The sequence below is a fragment of the Acinonyx jubatus genome, chromosome C1 (genome assembly GCF_027475565.1).
Source record: "Acinonyx jubatus isolate Ajub_Pintada_27869175 chromosome C1, VMU_Ajub_asm_v1.0, whole genome shotgun sequence".
NCBI lineage: Eukaryota > Metazoa > Chordata > Mammalia > Carnivora > Felidae > Acinonyx > Acinonyx jubatus.
In genome coordinates, this window is record NC_069381.1 from 6,796,200 (window position 1) to 6,811,833 (window position 15,634).

General features: G+C 42.9%; 1 protein-coding gene across 6 annotated transcripts in view; it reads right to left on the bottom strand.

Annotated features, from left to right (window-relative positions):
• The window catches only part of CLSTN1 (calsyntenin 1), an 87,487-nt gene that overhangs the window by 9,996 nt on the left and 61,857 nt on the right, over positions 1-15,634 (bottom strand). For all 6 annotated transcript variants that reach the window (XM_027060493.2, XM_027060490.2, XM_027060492.2 and 3 more), the window contains 5 exons: positions 15,266-15,415; positions 14,917-15,102; positions 12,370-12,618; positions 11,882-12,003; positions 1,371-1,533 (listed from right to left, as the gene is read on the bottom strand). In XM_027060493.2, coding sequence (XP_026916294.1) covers positions 1,371-1,533; positions 11,882-12,003; positions 12,370-12,618; positions 14,917-15,102; positions 15,266-15,415 — 870 coding nt within the window. The remainder of the gene's footprint in view (positions 1-1,370; positions 1,534-11,881; positions 12,004-12,369; positions 12,619-14,916; positions 15,103-15,265; positions 15,416-15,634) is intronic.

The following is a 15,634-nucleotide window of genomic DNA, read 5'->3' on the forward strand; positions in this document are numbered from 1 at the left end:
CTCATTCCTTGGTTTCAAGTTCCACTTTCTCATGGATGAACTGTCCCCAGAATTAAATCCAAAGAAATTCACTCTAAAATGCTACCTTAATCTTGTTAATTTACAAGGATCGGCAGAAAATTATGAAATTCAAATTCTCTAAAATTAAAGCAATGTTATTGTGGGCATTAGTCTATTTTGTATCTTTCTCACCTACCCCAAGATCAAATGTTTCCATAGGGAGAAAAAAATATTCAAAAGGTCTGTTTAGCAACGATGGCGACCCAGCCAAGTGTGACAGTTCACGTGAGGGCAGACTGAGGGGTCCGTGATCTTGGACAGGAAAAATTATGTGCTTATTATTACTCCACTAACTTGTGAAGTTCAGCTTTTTCTTTGGGCCTAAACGTCGGCTCCAAAACACAGCGGCATCAGCCGTCACGGCTGTTTTCCCAGCATGCTGTGTTGCTGCAAATATCATAAAGCTCGTCACTATTTTCAAATTATGGCAGTTACTGAGCTTGCTGCTAAAGCTTTCTCTCCATCTGTCAATAAAGCAGCACAGGTATTACCATTTCAAAAGATTCACCTTTTAGTACTATGATAACTTTCTTCCAATTTAATTGGCTGCCTTTGAAATCCTATGTATTGTATTTCACAGATTAAGAAGAATTATCCCGGGAAGGGGTCCACATCAGACCACAGGCCCTAAATGCACCGACTTTATGGTTTCAAATCCAGATGCCATGATTAACCAGGCGGGGTGACCCTGGGCTCTGAGCCTCAGTTCCTTTGGCTATAAAAGGGGATAAAAGCTGCTCCTTCCCCACAGACTTACTGTTAAGGAAAGTAATGGACACGTGGCCCACCACTTAGAAAATACAAATAAATGGTACTGTTGCTTCAGTGGTCGTTGTCCTACCCCAGCCTACTTCCGAGGACTCCCGTGGAGTCCTTTCAAGCACGGCCCTGTGGAGGGTGCTCCTGCCGAGTTATCCAGCACTAAACATTCTGGAAGAGTCCTCCGGGTCAAAGAACATTCCCAGTTTCGTGCCTGATGGTCCGCTGCGGCCTCTTTGTCTTTATGAACTTTTCAGTGAACAGATTAATTTACAACAGTCCCTCAATGGCACTCTCCCTCCAAGTAATGCTTCCTCCCAGGTTCCCCGGGAAGGTGCCGGCTGCTGCAGTCCTGTAACAAACCGTAAGTGAGCGTCCCAGGAGCATGGCATCAGCAGATGCCCAGAACGGCCACACCCAGGAGAACGGAAAGACGAAGGCAACGAGGGTAAGGGGGTAAGACCCTGAGAGGAGCCTGCTTCCACCACCAAGGCCATGAGGCAGCAGGACTGAATTCCCGATGGCGAGCAGAGGGTGCCAATGGCCATTACCTTGCCAGCAAGCCCCAACCACGAGCTGGGTTTCAATCCTGGATGGATGAAGTGGGTAATCTTCGGTCACAGAGAAGGGCTCGTGAGAAACACCGTCCACATAGAGAGTCACGCTCGGGAGCTCCACGTTGAGGACGTAGTGATGCCACTCCTCATCACAGACCTGTGAGAGGCCAAGGGAAAAACCAGGGCATGAAAGGTCTACCTTCCCTCACATCCAGAGACAACGAAGGCAATGCAACCGGGGACAGAGACCAAGTCACCCATACGGAATAATGGCTTCTGAAAAAGGAAAGGAATTTCTTAAAACTCTGACGATAAAATACATCTCACTCAACCACATCCCACCCAAAAGGGCCAAGGCAACACTATCACCTCTAGGACGTTCCAGACCAGGGGGAGGTGCCCATTCCTCATGTGACAGGGCCCAGTTCTCTTCTGCCAATAGTCTGACACCGGGAGATTCTTGTATCCGCAGGCTGGACAGCCCCCCACTGAGCGGGCTTACCCTGTCAAGATCACGCCTTTTCTGGATCAAAATGAAAATCACCTCCCATCTCAGAATAAGCCATGCCGTAACTCATATATTTTCTTTTTCAATTCAAAGGTGATGATCTAAATATAGGTGAGCATACAGCTCAGAGGGCGTGATAACTCAAACTGTGTTCCTTCCCCATCATGAATGAGCACCCCCGACCTCCACCCCCCCACCCCCCCCCCACTGCCGAGGGAAAGTGCTGTTGGCAGCCTCCAAGGTCCATTTGGTCTGGCACTCTCTGATCTTTGGCTTCAGAGGAAGAGGCAAGTACTTGAGAACAGAGACAGGCAGAGAAAGAGATGGAGTGGGATAATGTTTTTGTTTCTTAAAACATTTTTTTAAATGTTTATTCATTTTTGAGAGGAAGTGCGCAAGCACGCACACACACACACAAAACACGAATGAGAGAGGGGCAGAGAGAGACAGAGAAAGAGAAAAGAACCCAAAACAGGCTCCAGGCTCTGAGCTGTCAGCACAGAGCCCAATGCAGGCTCGAATTCATGAACCGTGAGATCAATGACCTGAGCCAAAGTTGGGATGCTCAACTGACTGGGTCACCCAGGCTCCCCGTGTTTTTAAAACTGTATTTCTAAATAAGCTTAACCAATTTACACATTCTAAAAAACTGAACCCATTAAAGTTAAACAGACAGGAAACATCACAATAAATGAAGAAATTACCAAAGAATATCCGGCAGAGAAAAGCGGCTGCTCCTGAGTTTATTACAGAAAAAATCCAAACCTCTAACACTCAGCATACGCCTACTGCATATGCACGATATTTTTGTATGTATGTATATATTACATGAAACCTTTTTAAATGAAGGAATTGCATGGCAAATCACTTTTGAGGCTGGTAATATCTTAATTTTAGCTTCTCTATTTAAGACAAGTTCTGTAATAAAAGCTCCTTCAGAAAGCAAATTATATTTCATATATTTCACCTAGCTCTCAAAGTATGGCAGGTTTCTGGGAGATTAGCAGAGTAACACTGTATTTGAAAGTCCATTTGGACTTTAGTCAAAAGTCCCTGAGAATATTGAGAAGACAGTAGTAGAATTGGCATAATTTTCTAATTTCCCTGAAAACTGGGTGATCAGGAGAGCAAAGCCCAAAGCTGTAGACAACACCCACAACACTCCTCAGTTCGGTGCCCGTGTGCACCCTGAGATGCACGTAGTGGAGAAAAGCAATGGGGCTTCCGATCCAGAGGATATCATAGAGTGGTGAGGCCATACTTACCGGTTGAGATGCCTTATGACAGTAACAGAAGAGGGAGGCAGAGCCCTAAAACTAGAAAAAGGGTCATGCTATCCAACTCTCTCCTTTGAGAATGCAAAAAAAGTAACTGTATATAAAAATGAGGAGGAGGAAAAAGGATCACAGTTCAATCCCATATGAACTTTTCCAGAGAAAGAAAGCAAATGGACGGAATACTATCCCTTCAGACCCTGAAAGCATTACCTGAAAGATATTCCCACAACAGACATGAAAAGGATCATGTATTATCTCAGAACACTCCAATGATGTCAGGAAAGTGACACAAAACACAAAGGCACATAGATCAGGACCAGAGCAACTCAGACAAGAGCTGACGAATCAGGAATGACTTGGGTAAAAAGTGATAGGTAGAGAATACAGATAAAGAATACGAAGGGTCCCCAGAAAAGAAAGAGCAAAGCAATGACGGGAGAGGGCTAAGAACTATAACACCAAAAACTTGACTGAAGTACCAAACTGCTTTAAACTATATACTAACAAAGGGCATACCACATATCTAGGAAAACAGACCCAACAATCAAGACGTGCATAAAATTAATTAGCTTTAAAAAAGAAAAAAGACACATCCTTTGGTCACCCAAACAAAAGAACCAAGTATCTTATAAGGGAAAGAAGATCAGATTGCCATCAGACTTCAGTAGCAATATCTTATGTCTGAAGACAATGGACAGAGAAATTTTCTGTTCTTGTAAATCTTTTTTTTTTTAATGTTTATTTTTGAGAGAGAGAGAGAGAGAGAGGGAAAGGGCAAGCAGGGGAGAGTCAGAGAGAGAGAGGGAGACACAGAATCTGAAGCAGGATCAAGCCTCTGGGCTGTCAGCAGAGTATGATGTGGGGCTCAAACCCACAGATCGCGGATCATGACCTGAGCCAAAGTCGAAAGCTTAACCGAATGAGCCACCCAGGTGCCCCTGTTCTTATAAATCTTAAATATGAGCCAGAGATTTCATATCCAGCCAAACTGACTTCCACTATAAAAGCCACAGACAAACTATTAAACAAACATGAAAGAACTGAGGTTGTTCCCATGAATCTGTCCTCAGGACACATTCCCTACAATGCAGATGACAGAGACAGAGTGCCACAGAACTTAAACATACCAGGGACATCCAAACCCAAGTCCAATAAAGCCTTTAGACCACACTACCAATTTACAGGCTCTAAAGAAGACAGTGGCATGTATGTTAGATGGAGTACAACAATGCAATCAGCCAAATCTAAACTATGGGAAACTCTGGGACAAAAAGCCTGATTTCTGTCATCAAATAAATTTCAGGAGAGAAGAGAAAAATCTACAGATTATAAAATAAACTCAAAAGGTATAGCAACCAATCACAGTCCCTTATTTGGATCCTGATTCAAATACAGGCTGTAAACATAAAAATACAGGGGTACCCAGGCGGCTCAGTCCATTAAGTGTCTGACTCTTGACTTCAGCTCAGGAGGACACCAGAGAATCCCTCTCTGTAGAGATAAAAAAACTAAAATCTAGGTAGGCCAAAATCAGTAACGTTATAACTGAGATGTAATCTCGAATGGATGCTGTGACAGTGAGGATGGATGAAGCAGAGCAGTGAATCAGCGACATAGAAGATAAAATTACAAAAAATAATGAAGCTGAAAAGAAGAAGGATACAAAGTCCAAAGATCACAATACAAGACTTAGAGAACTCAGCAACTCAAAGAGGAATAACATTCACAACCTAGGAGTCACAGAAAATGAAGGGAGAGAAAAAGGGGCAGATGGTTTATGTGAGCAAATTATAGCTGAAAACTTCCCTAATTTGGGGAAGGACGCAGACGTCCAGAAGCACAGAGAACTCCCATTAAATTCAACAAAAGCCAGCCATCACCAAAGCATATCATAGTCAGATTCACAAAATACACAGACAAGGAAAGAACCATGACAGCAGCAAGGAAAAAAAAGTCCTTAACCTACAAGGGAAGACAAATAAGGCTGGCAGCCAATCTGTCCACAGAAACTTGGCAGACCAGAAAGGAGTGGCAGAGTATATTCAACATGCTGAATGGAAAAAAATATACAGCCAAGAATTCCTTATCCAGCAAGGCTGTCACTCAGAATAGAAGGAAAGATAAAGAGCTTCCCAAACAAAAAATAAATAAAGGAGTTTGTGACCACTAAGCCAGCCCTGCAAGAAACTTTTAAGAAAAATAAAGAGCTTCCCAGACCAAAAATAAATAAATAAAGGAGTTTGTGACCACTAAACCAGCCCTGCAAGAAATTTTAAGGGGGACTCTTTGGAGAAAAAAACAAAACAAAAAAGACCAAAAGCAACAAAGACTAGAAAGGACCAGAGAACATCACCAGAAACCCCAACTCTACAGGCAACACAATGGTGCTAAATTCATATCTTTCAATAATCACTCTGAATGTAAATGGACTAAATGCCCCAATCAAAAGACACAGGGTATCAGAATGAATAAAAACACAAGATCCATCTATATGCCGCCTGTAAGAGACTCATTTTAGACCTAAAGACATCTGCAAATTGAAAATGAGGGGATGGAGAGGTGCCTGGGTGGCTCAGTTGGTTAAGCGTCCAACTTTGGCTTAGGTCATGATCTCAGTTTGTGAGTTCGAGCCCCACATTGGGCTCTCTGCTGTCAGCACAGAGCCTACTTCAGATCCTCTGTCCCCCCTCTCTCTGCCCCTCCCTGCTTGTTCCCTCTCTCTCTCTCAAAATAAATAAACTTAAAAAAAAATTATGAAAGTGAGGGGATGGAGAACCATCTATCATGCTAATGGATGTCAAAAGAAACCCGGAATAGCCATACTTATATCAGACAAATTAAACTTTATTTTATTTATTGAGAAAAAATTTTTAAATGTTTATTTTTAAGAGAGAGAGAGAGAGAGAGAGAGAGAGAGAGAGCGCGCCTGCGTGAGTTGGGGAGAGGCAGGGAGAGAGGGAGACACAGAATCTGAAGCAGGCTCTACGCTCTGAGCTGTCAGCGGGGCTTGAACACATGGACTGTGAGATCACGACCTGAGTTGAAGCTGGACACTTAACCGACTGAGCCACCTGAGCACCCCCAGACAAATTGAACTTTAAAACAAAGACTGTAACGAGAGAAGGGCATTATATCATAATTAAGGGGCCTATCCACAAACAAGACCCAACAACTATAAATATTTATGCCCTCAACTTGAGAACACCCAAATATATAAATCAATAACAAACATAAAGAACCACATTGATAATAATACAATAACAGTAGGGAACTTTAATACCCCACTTACAGCAGCAGACAGATCACCTAAGCAGAAAATCAAGGAAACAACAGCTTTGAATGACACACTGGACCAGATGGACTTAACTGATATTTTCAGAACATTTCATCCTAAAGCAGCAGAATGCACATTCTTCTCGAGTGCACATGGAACATTCTCCAGAACAGATCACATACTGGGTCACAAATCAATCCTCAACAAGTACAAAAAGATCGAGATCATACCATGCATATTTTCAGACCACAATGCTATGAGCCTTGAAATCAACCACAAGAAAAAATTTGGAAAGACCACAAATACTTGGAGGTTAAAGAACATCCTACTTAAGAATGAATGGGTTAACCAGGAAACTAAAGAACTTAAAAAGTATATGGAAGCCAATGAAAATGAAAATACAACAGTCTAAAACCTCTGGGATGCAGCAAAGGCAGTCCTAAGAGGGAAGTATGTTGCAATTCAGGTCTTTCTAAAGAAGGAAGAAATGTCTCAAATACACAGCCTAAACTTACACCTAAAGGAGCTGGAAAAAGAACTGCAAATAAAGCCCAAAACCAGCAGAAGAAGGGAAATAATAAAGATTAGAGCAGAAATCAATGATACCGAGGGGCGCCTGGGTGTCCCAGTCAGTTAAGCGTCCACCTTTGGCTCAGTTCATGATCTCACAGTTTGCGAGTTCAATCCCCACGTCGGGCTCTGTGTTGACAGCTCGGAGCCTGGAGCCTGCTTCGGATTCTGTGTCTCCCTCTCTCTCCCCCTCCCCAACTCAAATTCTGTTTGTCTCTCTCTCTCAAAAATAAACATTAAAAAAAAAAAAAAATCAGTGACATCGAAAAACAAAACAAAACAGGAGAACAGAGCAACAAAACCAGGAGCTGGTCCTTTGAGAGAATTAACAAAGTCAATAAATCCCTGGCAAGATTTATAAAAAAGAAAAAGGACCCAAATAAATAAAATCACAAATGAAAGAGGAGACATCACAACCAACACCACAGAAATACAAACAATAATAAGAGAATATTATGAGTAATTATATGTCAACAAACTGGGCAATTGAGAAGAAATGGATAAATTCCTAGAAACATATAAACTACCCAAACCGAAATGCGAAGAAATAAATATTTTGAACAGACCCATAACCAGTAAGAGAATTGAATCACTAGTCAAAAATCTCTCAATGAACAAGAGTCCAGCGCTGGATGGCTTCCCAGGGAAATCCAAACATTTAAAGAAGAGTTAGTACCTATTCTTTTGAAACTGTTCCAAAAAAGTAGAAATGGAAGAAAAACTTCCAAACTCATTCTAGGAGGCCAGTATTACATTGATTCCAAAACCAAAGACCCCACTAAAAAGGAGAACTATCAAACCAATTTCCCTCATGGATGCAAAAATTCTCAACAAGATACTAGCAAATCGAATCCAACAAAACATCAAAAGGATTATTCACCAAGATCAAGGGGGATTTATTCCTGGACTGCAGGGGTGGTTCAATATCCCCAAATAAATCAACGTGATACACACATTAATGAAAGAAAGGATAAGAACCACATGGTCCTCTCAATAGATGCAGAAAATGCATTTGACAAAAATACAGCATCCTTTCTTGATAAAAACCCTCAAGGAAGTAGGGATAGAAGTAACATACCTCAATGTCATAAAGGCCATACACAGAAGACCCACAGCTAATATCCTCCTCAATGGGGAAAAACTGAGAGCTTTCCTCCTAAGGTCAGGAACAGGACAGGGATGGCCGCTGTCACCACTGTTGTTCAACACAATACTGGGAGTCCTGGCCTCAGCAATCAGACAACACAAAGAAATAAAAGGCATCCCAACTGGCAAGGAAGAAGTCAAACTTTCATTCTTCACAGACAACATGATACTCTACGTAGAAAACCCGAAAGATACCCCACCCTTGCAAAAAAAAGCCGGTAGAACCGATGCATGAATTTGGCAAAGTCGCAGGATATAAAATCAACATACAGAAATCTGTTGCATTTCTATACACCAATAAATGAAGCAGCAGAAAGAGAAATCAAGAAATCAAGCCCATTTACAACTGCACAAAAAACCATAAGATACTTAGGAATAAACCTAACCAAAGAGATAAAAGATCTGTACTCGAAAAACTATAGAAGGCTGGGGTGCCTGGGTGGCTCAGTCGGTTAAATGTCCGACTTCGGCACGGGTCATGATCTCATGGTTTGTGAGTTTGAGCCCCACATCGGGCTCTGTGTTGACAGTTCAGAGATTGGAGCCTTCTTCGGATTGTGTGTGTGTGTGTGTGTGTGTGTCTAAAAAATAAATAGATAGATAAAAGATTCTCTCTCCCTCTCTGCCCCTCTCCCCAGCTCACACTCCCTCTCTAAAAGAAAAAAGCAAAAAACAACTACAGAATGCTTATGAAACAAACTGGCGAAGATACAAAGAAATGGGAAAACAATCCATGCTCATGGATTAGAAGAACAAATGTTCTTAAGATGTCTATACTACCCAAAGCAATCTATACATTCGGTACAATCCCTATCAAAATAATACCAGCATTCTTCACAGAACTAGAACAAACAATCCTAAAATTTGTATGGAACCAGAAAAGACCCTGAATAGCCCAAGTAATGTTGAAAAAAAAAACCCGAAACTGGAGGCATCACAATTCCAGACTTTAAACTACATCACAAAGCTGTAATTAAGAGAGTATGGTACTGGCACAAAAACAGACACAGAGATCAGTGGAACAGACTAGAGAACCCAGACATGGATCCACAAATGTATGGCCAACTAATTTTCAGTAAAGCAGGAGAGAATATCCAATGGAATAAAGACAGTCTCTTCAGCAAATGGTGTTGGGAAAACTGGACAGCGACATGCAGAAGAATGAACCTGGACCACTTCCTTACACCATACACAAAAATAAACTCAAAATGGATCAAAGACCTAAATGTAAGATAGGAAACCATCAAAATCCTAGAGGAGTAAACATTAAAAAAAAAAAAAGTTAAAAAAATTTGGGAGGAGGGCTGGGTGGCTCGGTGGGTTAAGCGTCTAACTCTTGGTTTCGCCTCAGGTCACAATCTCTAGATTCATGAGATTGAGCCCCATGTCAGGCTCTGTGCTGCTGGAACAGAGTCTGCTTGGGGTTCTCTTTCTCTTTCTCTCTCTCTCTCTCCCCTTCTGCCCCTCTCCCACCCACCTATTTTCTCTCTCTGTCTCAAAATAAATGAATAAACACTTTTTTTTTAAGTTTAAAAAGAAACAGGCAGCAACCTCTTTGACCTAGGCCACAGCAACTTCTTACTAGACATGTCTCTAGAAGCAAGGGAAACAAAAGCAAAAATGAACTACTGGGACCTCATCAAGATAAAAAGCTGCACAGTGAAGGAAACAACAAACCTGAGACAACCTACAGAATGAGGGAAGATCTTTGCAAATGACATATCAGATAAAGGGCTACTATCTAAAATCTATAAAGAACTTATCAAACTCAACACCCAAAAAACAAATAATCCATTGAAGAAATGGGCAGAAAACATGAAAAGACACTTTTCCAAAGAAGACACCCAAATAGTTAATACACCCATGAAAAGATGCTCAACATCACTCATCACCAGGGAAATACAAATCAAAACCATAATGAGATACCACCTCACACCTGTAAGAATGGCTAAAATTAACAACTCAGGAAAGATGTTGTGGAGAAAAGAGAACACTTTTGCACTGTTGGCAGGAATGCAAACTGGGGCCGCCACTCTGGAAAACAGTATGGAGGTTCCCCAAAAAATTAAAAATAGAATTACCCTACGACCCAGCAATTGCCACTACTGGGTATTTAGCCAAAGGATACAAAAACACTGATTCAAAGGTACACATGCATCCCAATGTTTATAGCAGCACTATCAACAATAGGCAAATTATGGAGAGAGCCCAAATGTCCCTCAACCGATGAATGGATGAAGAAAGGTGGTTTATATACACAATGGAATATCACTCAGCAATCAAAAAGAAAGAAGTCAGAGAAAGTCAGTTATGTGAAAGAAGTCAGAGAAAGACAAGTATCATAGGATTTCACTCGTATTTGGAATTTAAAGAACAGGACAGATGAACATAGGGGAAAGGAAGGAAAAGTAAGATAAAAACAGAGAGGGAGTCAAACCATGAGACTTAAATACAGAGAACAAACTGAGGGTTGCTGGAGGGGAGGAGGGTGGGGCGATGGGCATTACAGAGGGCACTTGTTGGGATGAGCACTGGTGTTCTATGTAAGTGACGGATCACTAAATCCTACTCCTGAAACCATTATTACATTATATGTTAACTAATGTGAATTAAAAAAAAAAAAAAAAGATTCTCTCCCTCTCCCTCCGCCCCTTGTGCACACGCTCTCTTGCTTTCTAATATAAAAAAAGAAAAGAAACTATCTGCTGTGATTTTAAAGGAAAGGTTTCCTCAGTTTACAGCGCCCCCTTGTTTCCTGAAATGCACCAATTGTTTTTCACGTGATACTTGCTTTTTATCACAGAAACTATTGGGAAAGCAGCTTTGCAAAAGATATGCTATCATCAAAAGGGATGTAACGTGACCTAATGGTGACACTGTAAACTCCCTCAAGCTAGTAGTTTGTGTGATTTCTGAAAGATGTCAAGATTGCTGGCTCTCTGACAGTCTAAAATATCCCACGGCACCCCTAAATCTGCTGAAGCAACCCGGGGGCTCCTTGGCACAATTTGGGAGGCAAGGCTTTAAATAATGAGTAAACAAATACAAGGGTCTCAATCCCAATTTTTCATCAAGTGCTGCAAATTTCAGTAAACTACAACACAGTATTTTGAATTTAAAGCATATAATTTCTTTATATTAATACTGGATGTGTCAAATACAAACGTATAAAATGAAAAACGTAGGCTTTCAGAGGAAAGGAGTTCAAAGGATTTATTTGCTATCCTATAACCCACAAGTAATATAATAAGGTTGTTTTTAAACGTCATCAGAAGAAACTAAATATGTACATTAAGACTATAGGTACTCGGGGCGCCTGGGTGGCTCAATCGGTTAAGTGTCCGACTTCGGCTCAGGTCATGATCTCGCGGTCCGTGAGTTCAAACCCCGTGTCAGGCTCTGTGCTGACAGCTCAGAGCCTGGAGCCTGTTTCGGATTCTGTGTCTCCCTCTCACTGTGACCCTCCCCCGTTCATGCTCTGTCTCTCTCTGTCTCAAAAGTGAATGTTTAAAAAATAAAAAAATAAAAATAAGAAAAAAGACTATAGTTACTGTAACAGAACTGTGCCCAAAGTGTCTACATACATTGCAAAAATTTTTTTATATTTTTATATTTATTCATAAATATAAATATACACTGCCCATAAATAATAGCTGGCCCTGTATGAAGCTGCAATACCTAGTTATACTCTCTGAAAGGTCATAAACCCGTGAGTTTTCCAGGCACTCACCTGATTCAATTTCCAGTGGAATTCTGCAGGTTTGTATTTCTTCTCTTCTGAAGGATCCTGACGGAGGAGGAAAGTGAGGCGGCAGCCGTGGACGTAGAGTGAATAATGGTGCCGGTTCATGTCTGCCGAGAGAAATCCTCCTGGTAAGCTGCCAACTTAATACCCAAAGGAGAAATAAAAGCTATTTCCTTAATGGATTTTGAAGACACGGTTCTATCATTTATCCGCATAAATGAACTCTCCAGTCGGGCCAAGGCAGGGTTTGGAAACAGATACACTTGGGTTTTACTGAGAAGTGGGGCCCAACTCACGGAGTAAAACTAACCACCAAACGGCAGTACAGTATCTTGAGGACGGAGAGCCCTAGCACAGAACACAGAAAAATGTGTGTCACCAGGAGCCTTTCGGGGAAGAATAAGGGGTCTTGCTTCCAGCGACCACCGCAGCGGCCACTCAAGTACGACGCCCTGACTGCAAGATTAACCTACCTGTTTTGTCTGAACTACAGAGAATGGTCTCCTTCTTCCTGCCAAAAGGCCCATGTCTCATCCACACAGAAATCGTAAAAGGCTCTTTCGGGTTGACAGAAATGACACCATCTGGGATCCTCACTGCTTGGGTGCCGTTGAACTCGAAGACCTGGTCACTGTCGTGGCCGTTGTCAGTGGGGAGGCCGACAGTCCAGTTCAAGGACCCACTTGGGGACGGGAGCAGCTCGGTGGTGCCAGACGCAGCGCCTAAGCCGACACGGTAACACTTAATACGCACAATGTGAAGGACTCGGAAGGTAGAAGAGTCTCGAGGCCACACTAAGGGCAACATCCTATCTTCCGGTTATACAATTTGCTAGCTTCTGCTTATGTTCCTTAAAAATAAGGGTTTTTATATTTTTTTAATCATAAATAATAACTAACTGTGGATATTTTTGCTTAAAGGAAAAAAGGGCGTGCCTGCGTGGCTCAGTTGGTTGAGCATCCAGCTCTTGATTTCACTTCAGGTCATGATCCCATGGTTCATGAGATCGAGCCCTGCACTGGGCTCTGCACGGAGAGCATGGAGCCTGCTTGGAATTCTCTCTCTCCCTCTCTCTGCCCTTCCCCCTCTTGTTCTCTCTGCCTCGAAAAAAAAAAAAAACAACTTTAAAGAAAGGATAAAAGGAAGAAAGCATTACTTGTAATCCCACCCAAATATATCCACTATTTAAAAAAAAAATTTTTTTAAGTTGGCTTTGTACCCAGCGTGGAGCCCAACATGGGGCTTGAACTCACAACCCTGAGATCGAGACCTGAACAGACATCAAGAGTAGGATGCTCAACCAACTGAGGCATCCAGGCACCCCCCAAATATATCCACTATTAACATCTGGGTGCAAACACTTCCAGTCTTTTCTCTACGAATATACACATTATAAAAAATAGAGTCCTACGATGTATAAAGGTACACACATTCCCATTAATATTTTTCTATAGCATATTTTTAAATGTCTGAGCATTTCACTGTACCGATATACTGTGACTTATTTAACTGATCTCCTTGGCAAACACTGAGACTGTCCCCACTCTTTTCTGTGACAAACCCTGCCTTCACGAGGACCTCCGTGTGATCCACGATTATTCCCTTAGCATCAATTCCTAGAAATGGAATCAGTGAACCAAAGAATATGAAAAAAATCTCCAGCTGTCGTTACACACTGCCAAGCTCATTTTTCTTTTAAATGTGCCCACGGAAGATGACTTTGGGAGCTCTCCCCGTCACCTGGTCCTCTGTTCCTAGGAGCAGCATGACCTCACATACGACCTCGGTCAAATGCCAGTGCCTGCCCCTTTCTTCCTAAAAGTGAGAACTTCTCCCCCTCCTCTCCCAACTGAATTCCTCAGTAAAAATGAGGTCAACACCACCTCCTTGGTGGGCCTGATGGGCACACTGAATGAAGGAAACATACAGAAATGTAGAATGTGCAGGAAGCACTCATGGGGGAAATTCTTTCCATTCTTCCTTCCTAACTGTAAACTGTTCTGCTGATAAAATGTTCACTTAATGCCATAAAAAATCATGGCACTGGAGAGAGAAAATAAATTTTAAACGTTACACTTAAATGTACATAGTTTAAAATATGTCCCAGACCTCCTTCCATGTAGATTTCAGTACGTGACTATTTGGACCCAGAGTCAGGCAACACGGAGAATATTAACCATTAAGATAAGCCAGCAGAGGATAAACTCTTTCGTTTTGCATATTCCAGTTATGTAAGAAATCTAGGTGCTCAATCCTACAGGCTGTCTCAGGCCGGTGGAAAGACGGGGACATGGGAAAACGCCACCCGCAGAGCTGACACCAAGTAGCTCCTGAGGCACAAAATACCCTCTGAGCACGGACAGCTCATTTCAGTTACGGGGGTTTCGCTGCTGGCCAAGCGGCACACTCTTCCTCGACAGGCATCCATACCTCACCTCTACCTCATTCAGATAAACCAGAAAAATACCCGCAACTATGTGAAGACGGAGGCAAGGCTTTGATGGGATTCGTAACCACGGGGTCTCTGGATCTCACCTAATGTTTGTGGTAAACAATCTGCTGAGACTCAGAATTAGACGTGAGTGTCCGTAGTTTCGGCTTTCTACTTCACATTTGCCGAAAGCTATTGCTTTATCTGTATTTTTTTCTTCAGTCCTTAGGTGCAAGGACATTCACTGAGCATTTCACTCATTTCAAACTCACTCTACTTACATAATCCCTCTCTTTTGATTATCCTCAACGTATGTTAGAGAAACACTTTCCTCGCATCACCGGCTCCTAAAATGCACACGCATGTAACACTCTGAACAGGCTGTAAGGGGTTTATGTACCTCCTGAAGCCCATCCAGCATGACAATTAGCCAAGGCAGTAACAGCCGTGTCAGAAAGTCAGAGTCTGTTCCGGTTCAGGGTTATAAACAACCGCCCCCCCCCCCCCCCCCGCCCCCGCCAACACACACATTCTCTTCCATCTGAAAGGGTGTCTCTCGCCCTCACCGAAGATCACCAGGCCCCCTTACCACACAGCCGGTGAAGAGACTGCTCAGAGTAGGTGTCACGGTCACAGCCTTTCCCGATGTGGCCGGTCTCCAGCTCTACCGTCGCCTGCACTGAGGCCACGGGTTCGTCGCACGTCTCCAGGTGGACATTTGGGAAGAGGGCCAAAGAGCCTGTGCCAGGCTCATATTCGATCCTCTTGTTCCATCCTGTGTGGGTCCACAAATCCGGGAAGGAGGGAAGGAGGGAAGGAGGGAAGGACGGAAGGAGGGAGGGAAGGAGGGAAGGAAGGAGGAAGACTCACACTTTAGGGCCCTCTGGTATGTGACGTGTCAGAACAGGTGTGAGAGCAGAAAGGAGAATGAAGCTCACCTTGCCACCCGGGGGTGCAGGTGGGCTTGACGCTGACCTTCACCAAGACGTCTTCCGCTGCCCTTCTCTTCCCGCAATCGTAGGCGGTGATGGTCAGCTTGTACTGGTGTTCTTTCCCATAGTTTAGCTTCTCTGTGTTTTTTATGTAACCTTCCAGAAGGGAAACAAACAACAGTGAGAAGGCGAAGTTGTCCGGAAACACAAAGCACACCTGCTCTGGGGCACCTGGGTGGCTCGGTCAGTTAAGCATCCGACTTTGGCTCAGGTCATGATCTCATGGTTCATGAGTTCGAGCCCCGCATCAGGCTCTGTGCTGAAAGCTCAGAGCCTGGAGCCTGCTTGCGATTCTGTGTCTCCCTCTCTCTCTGC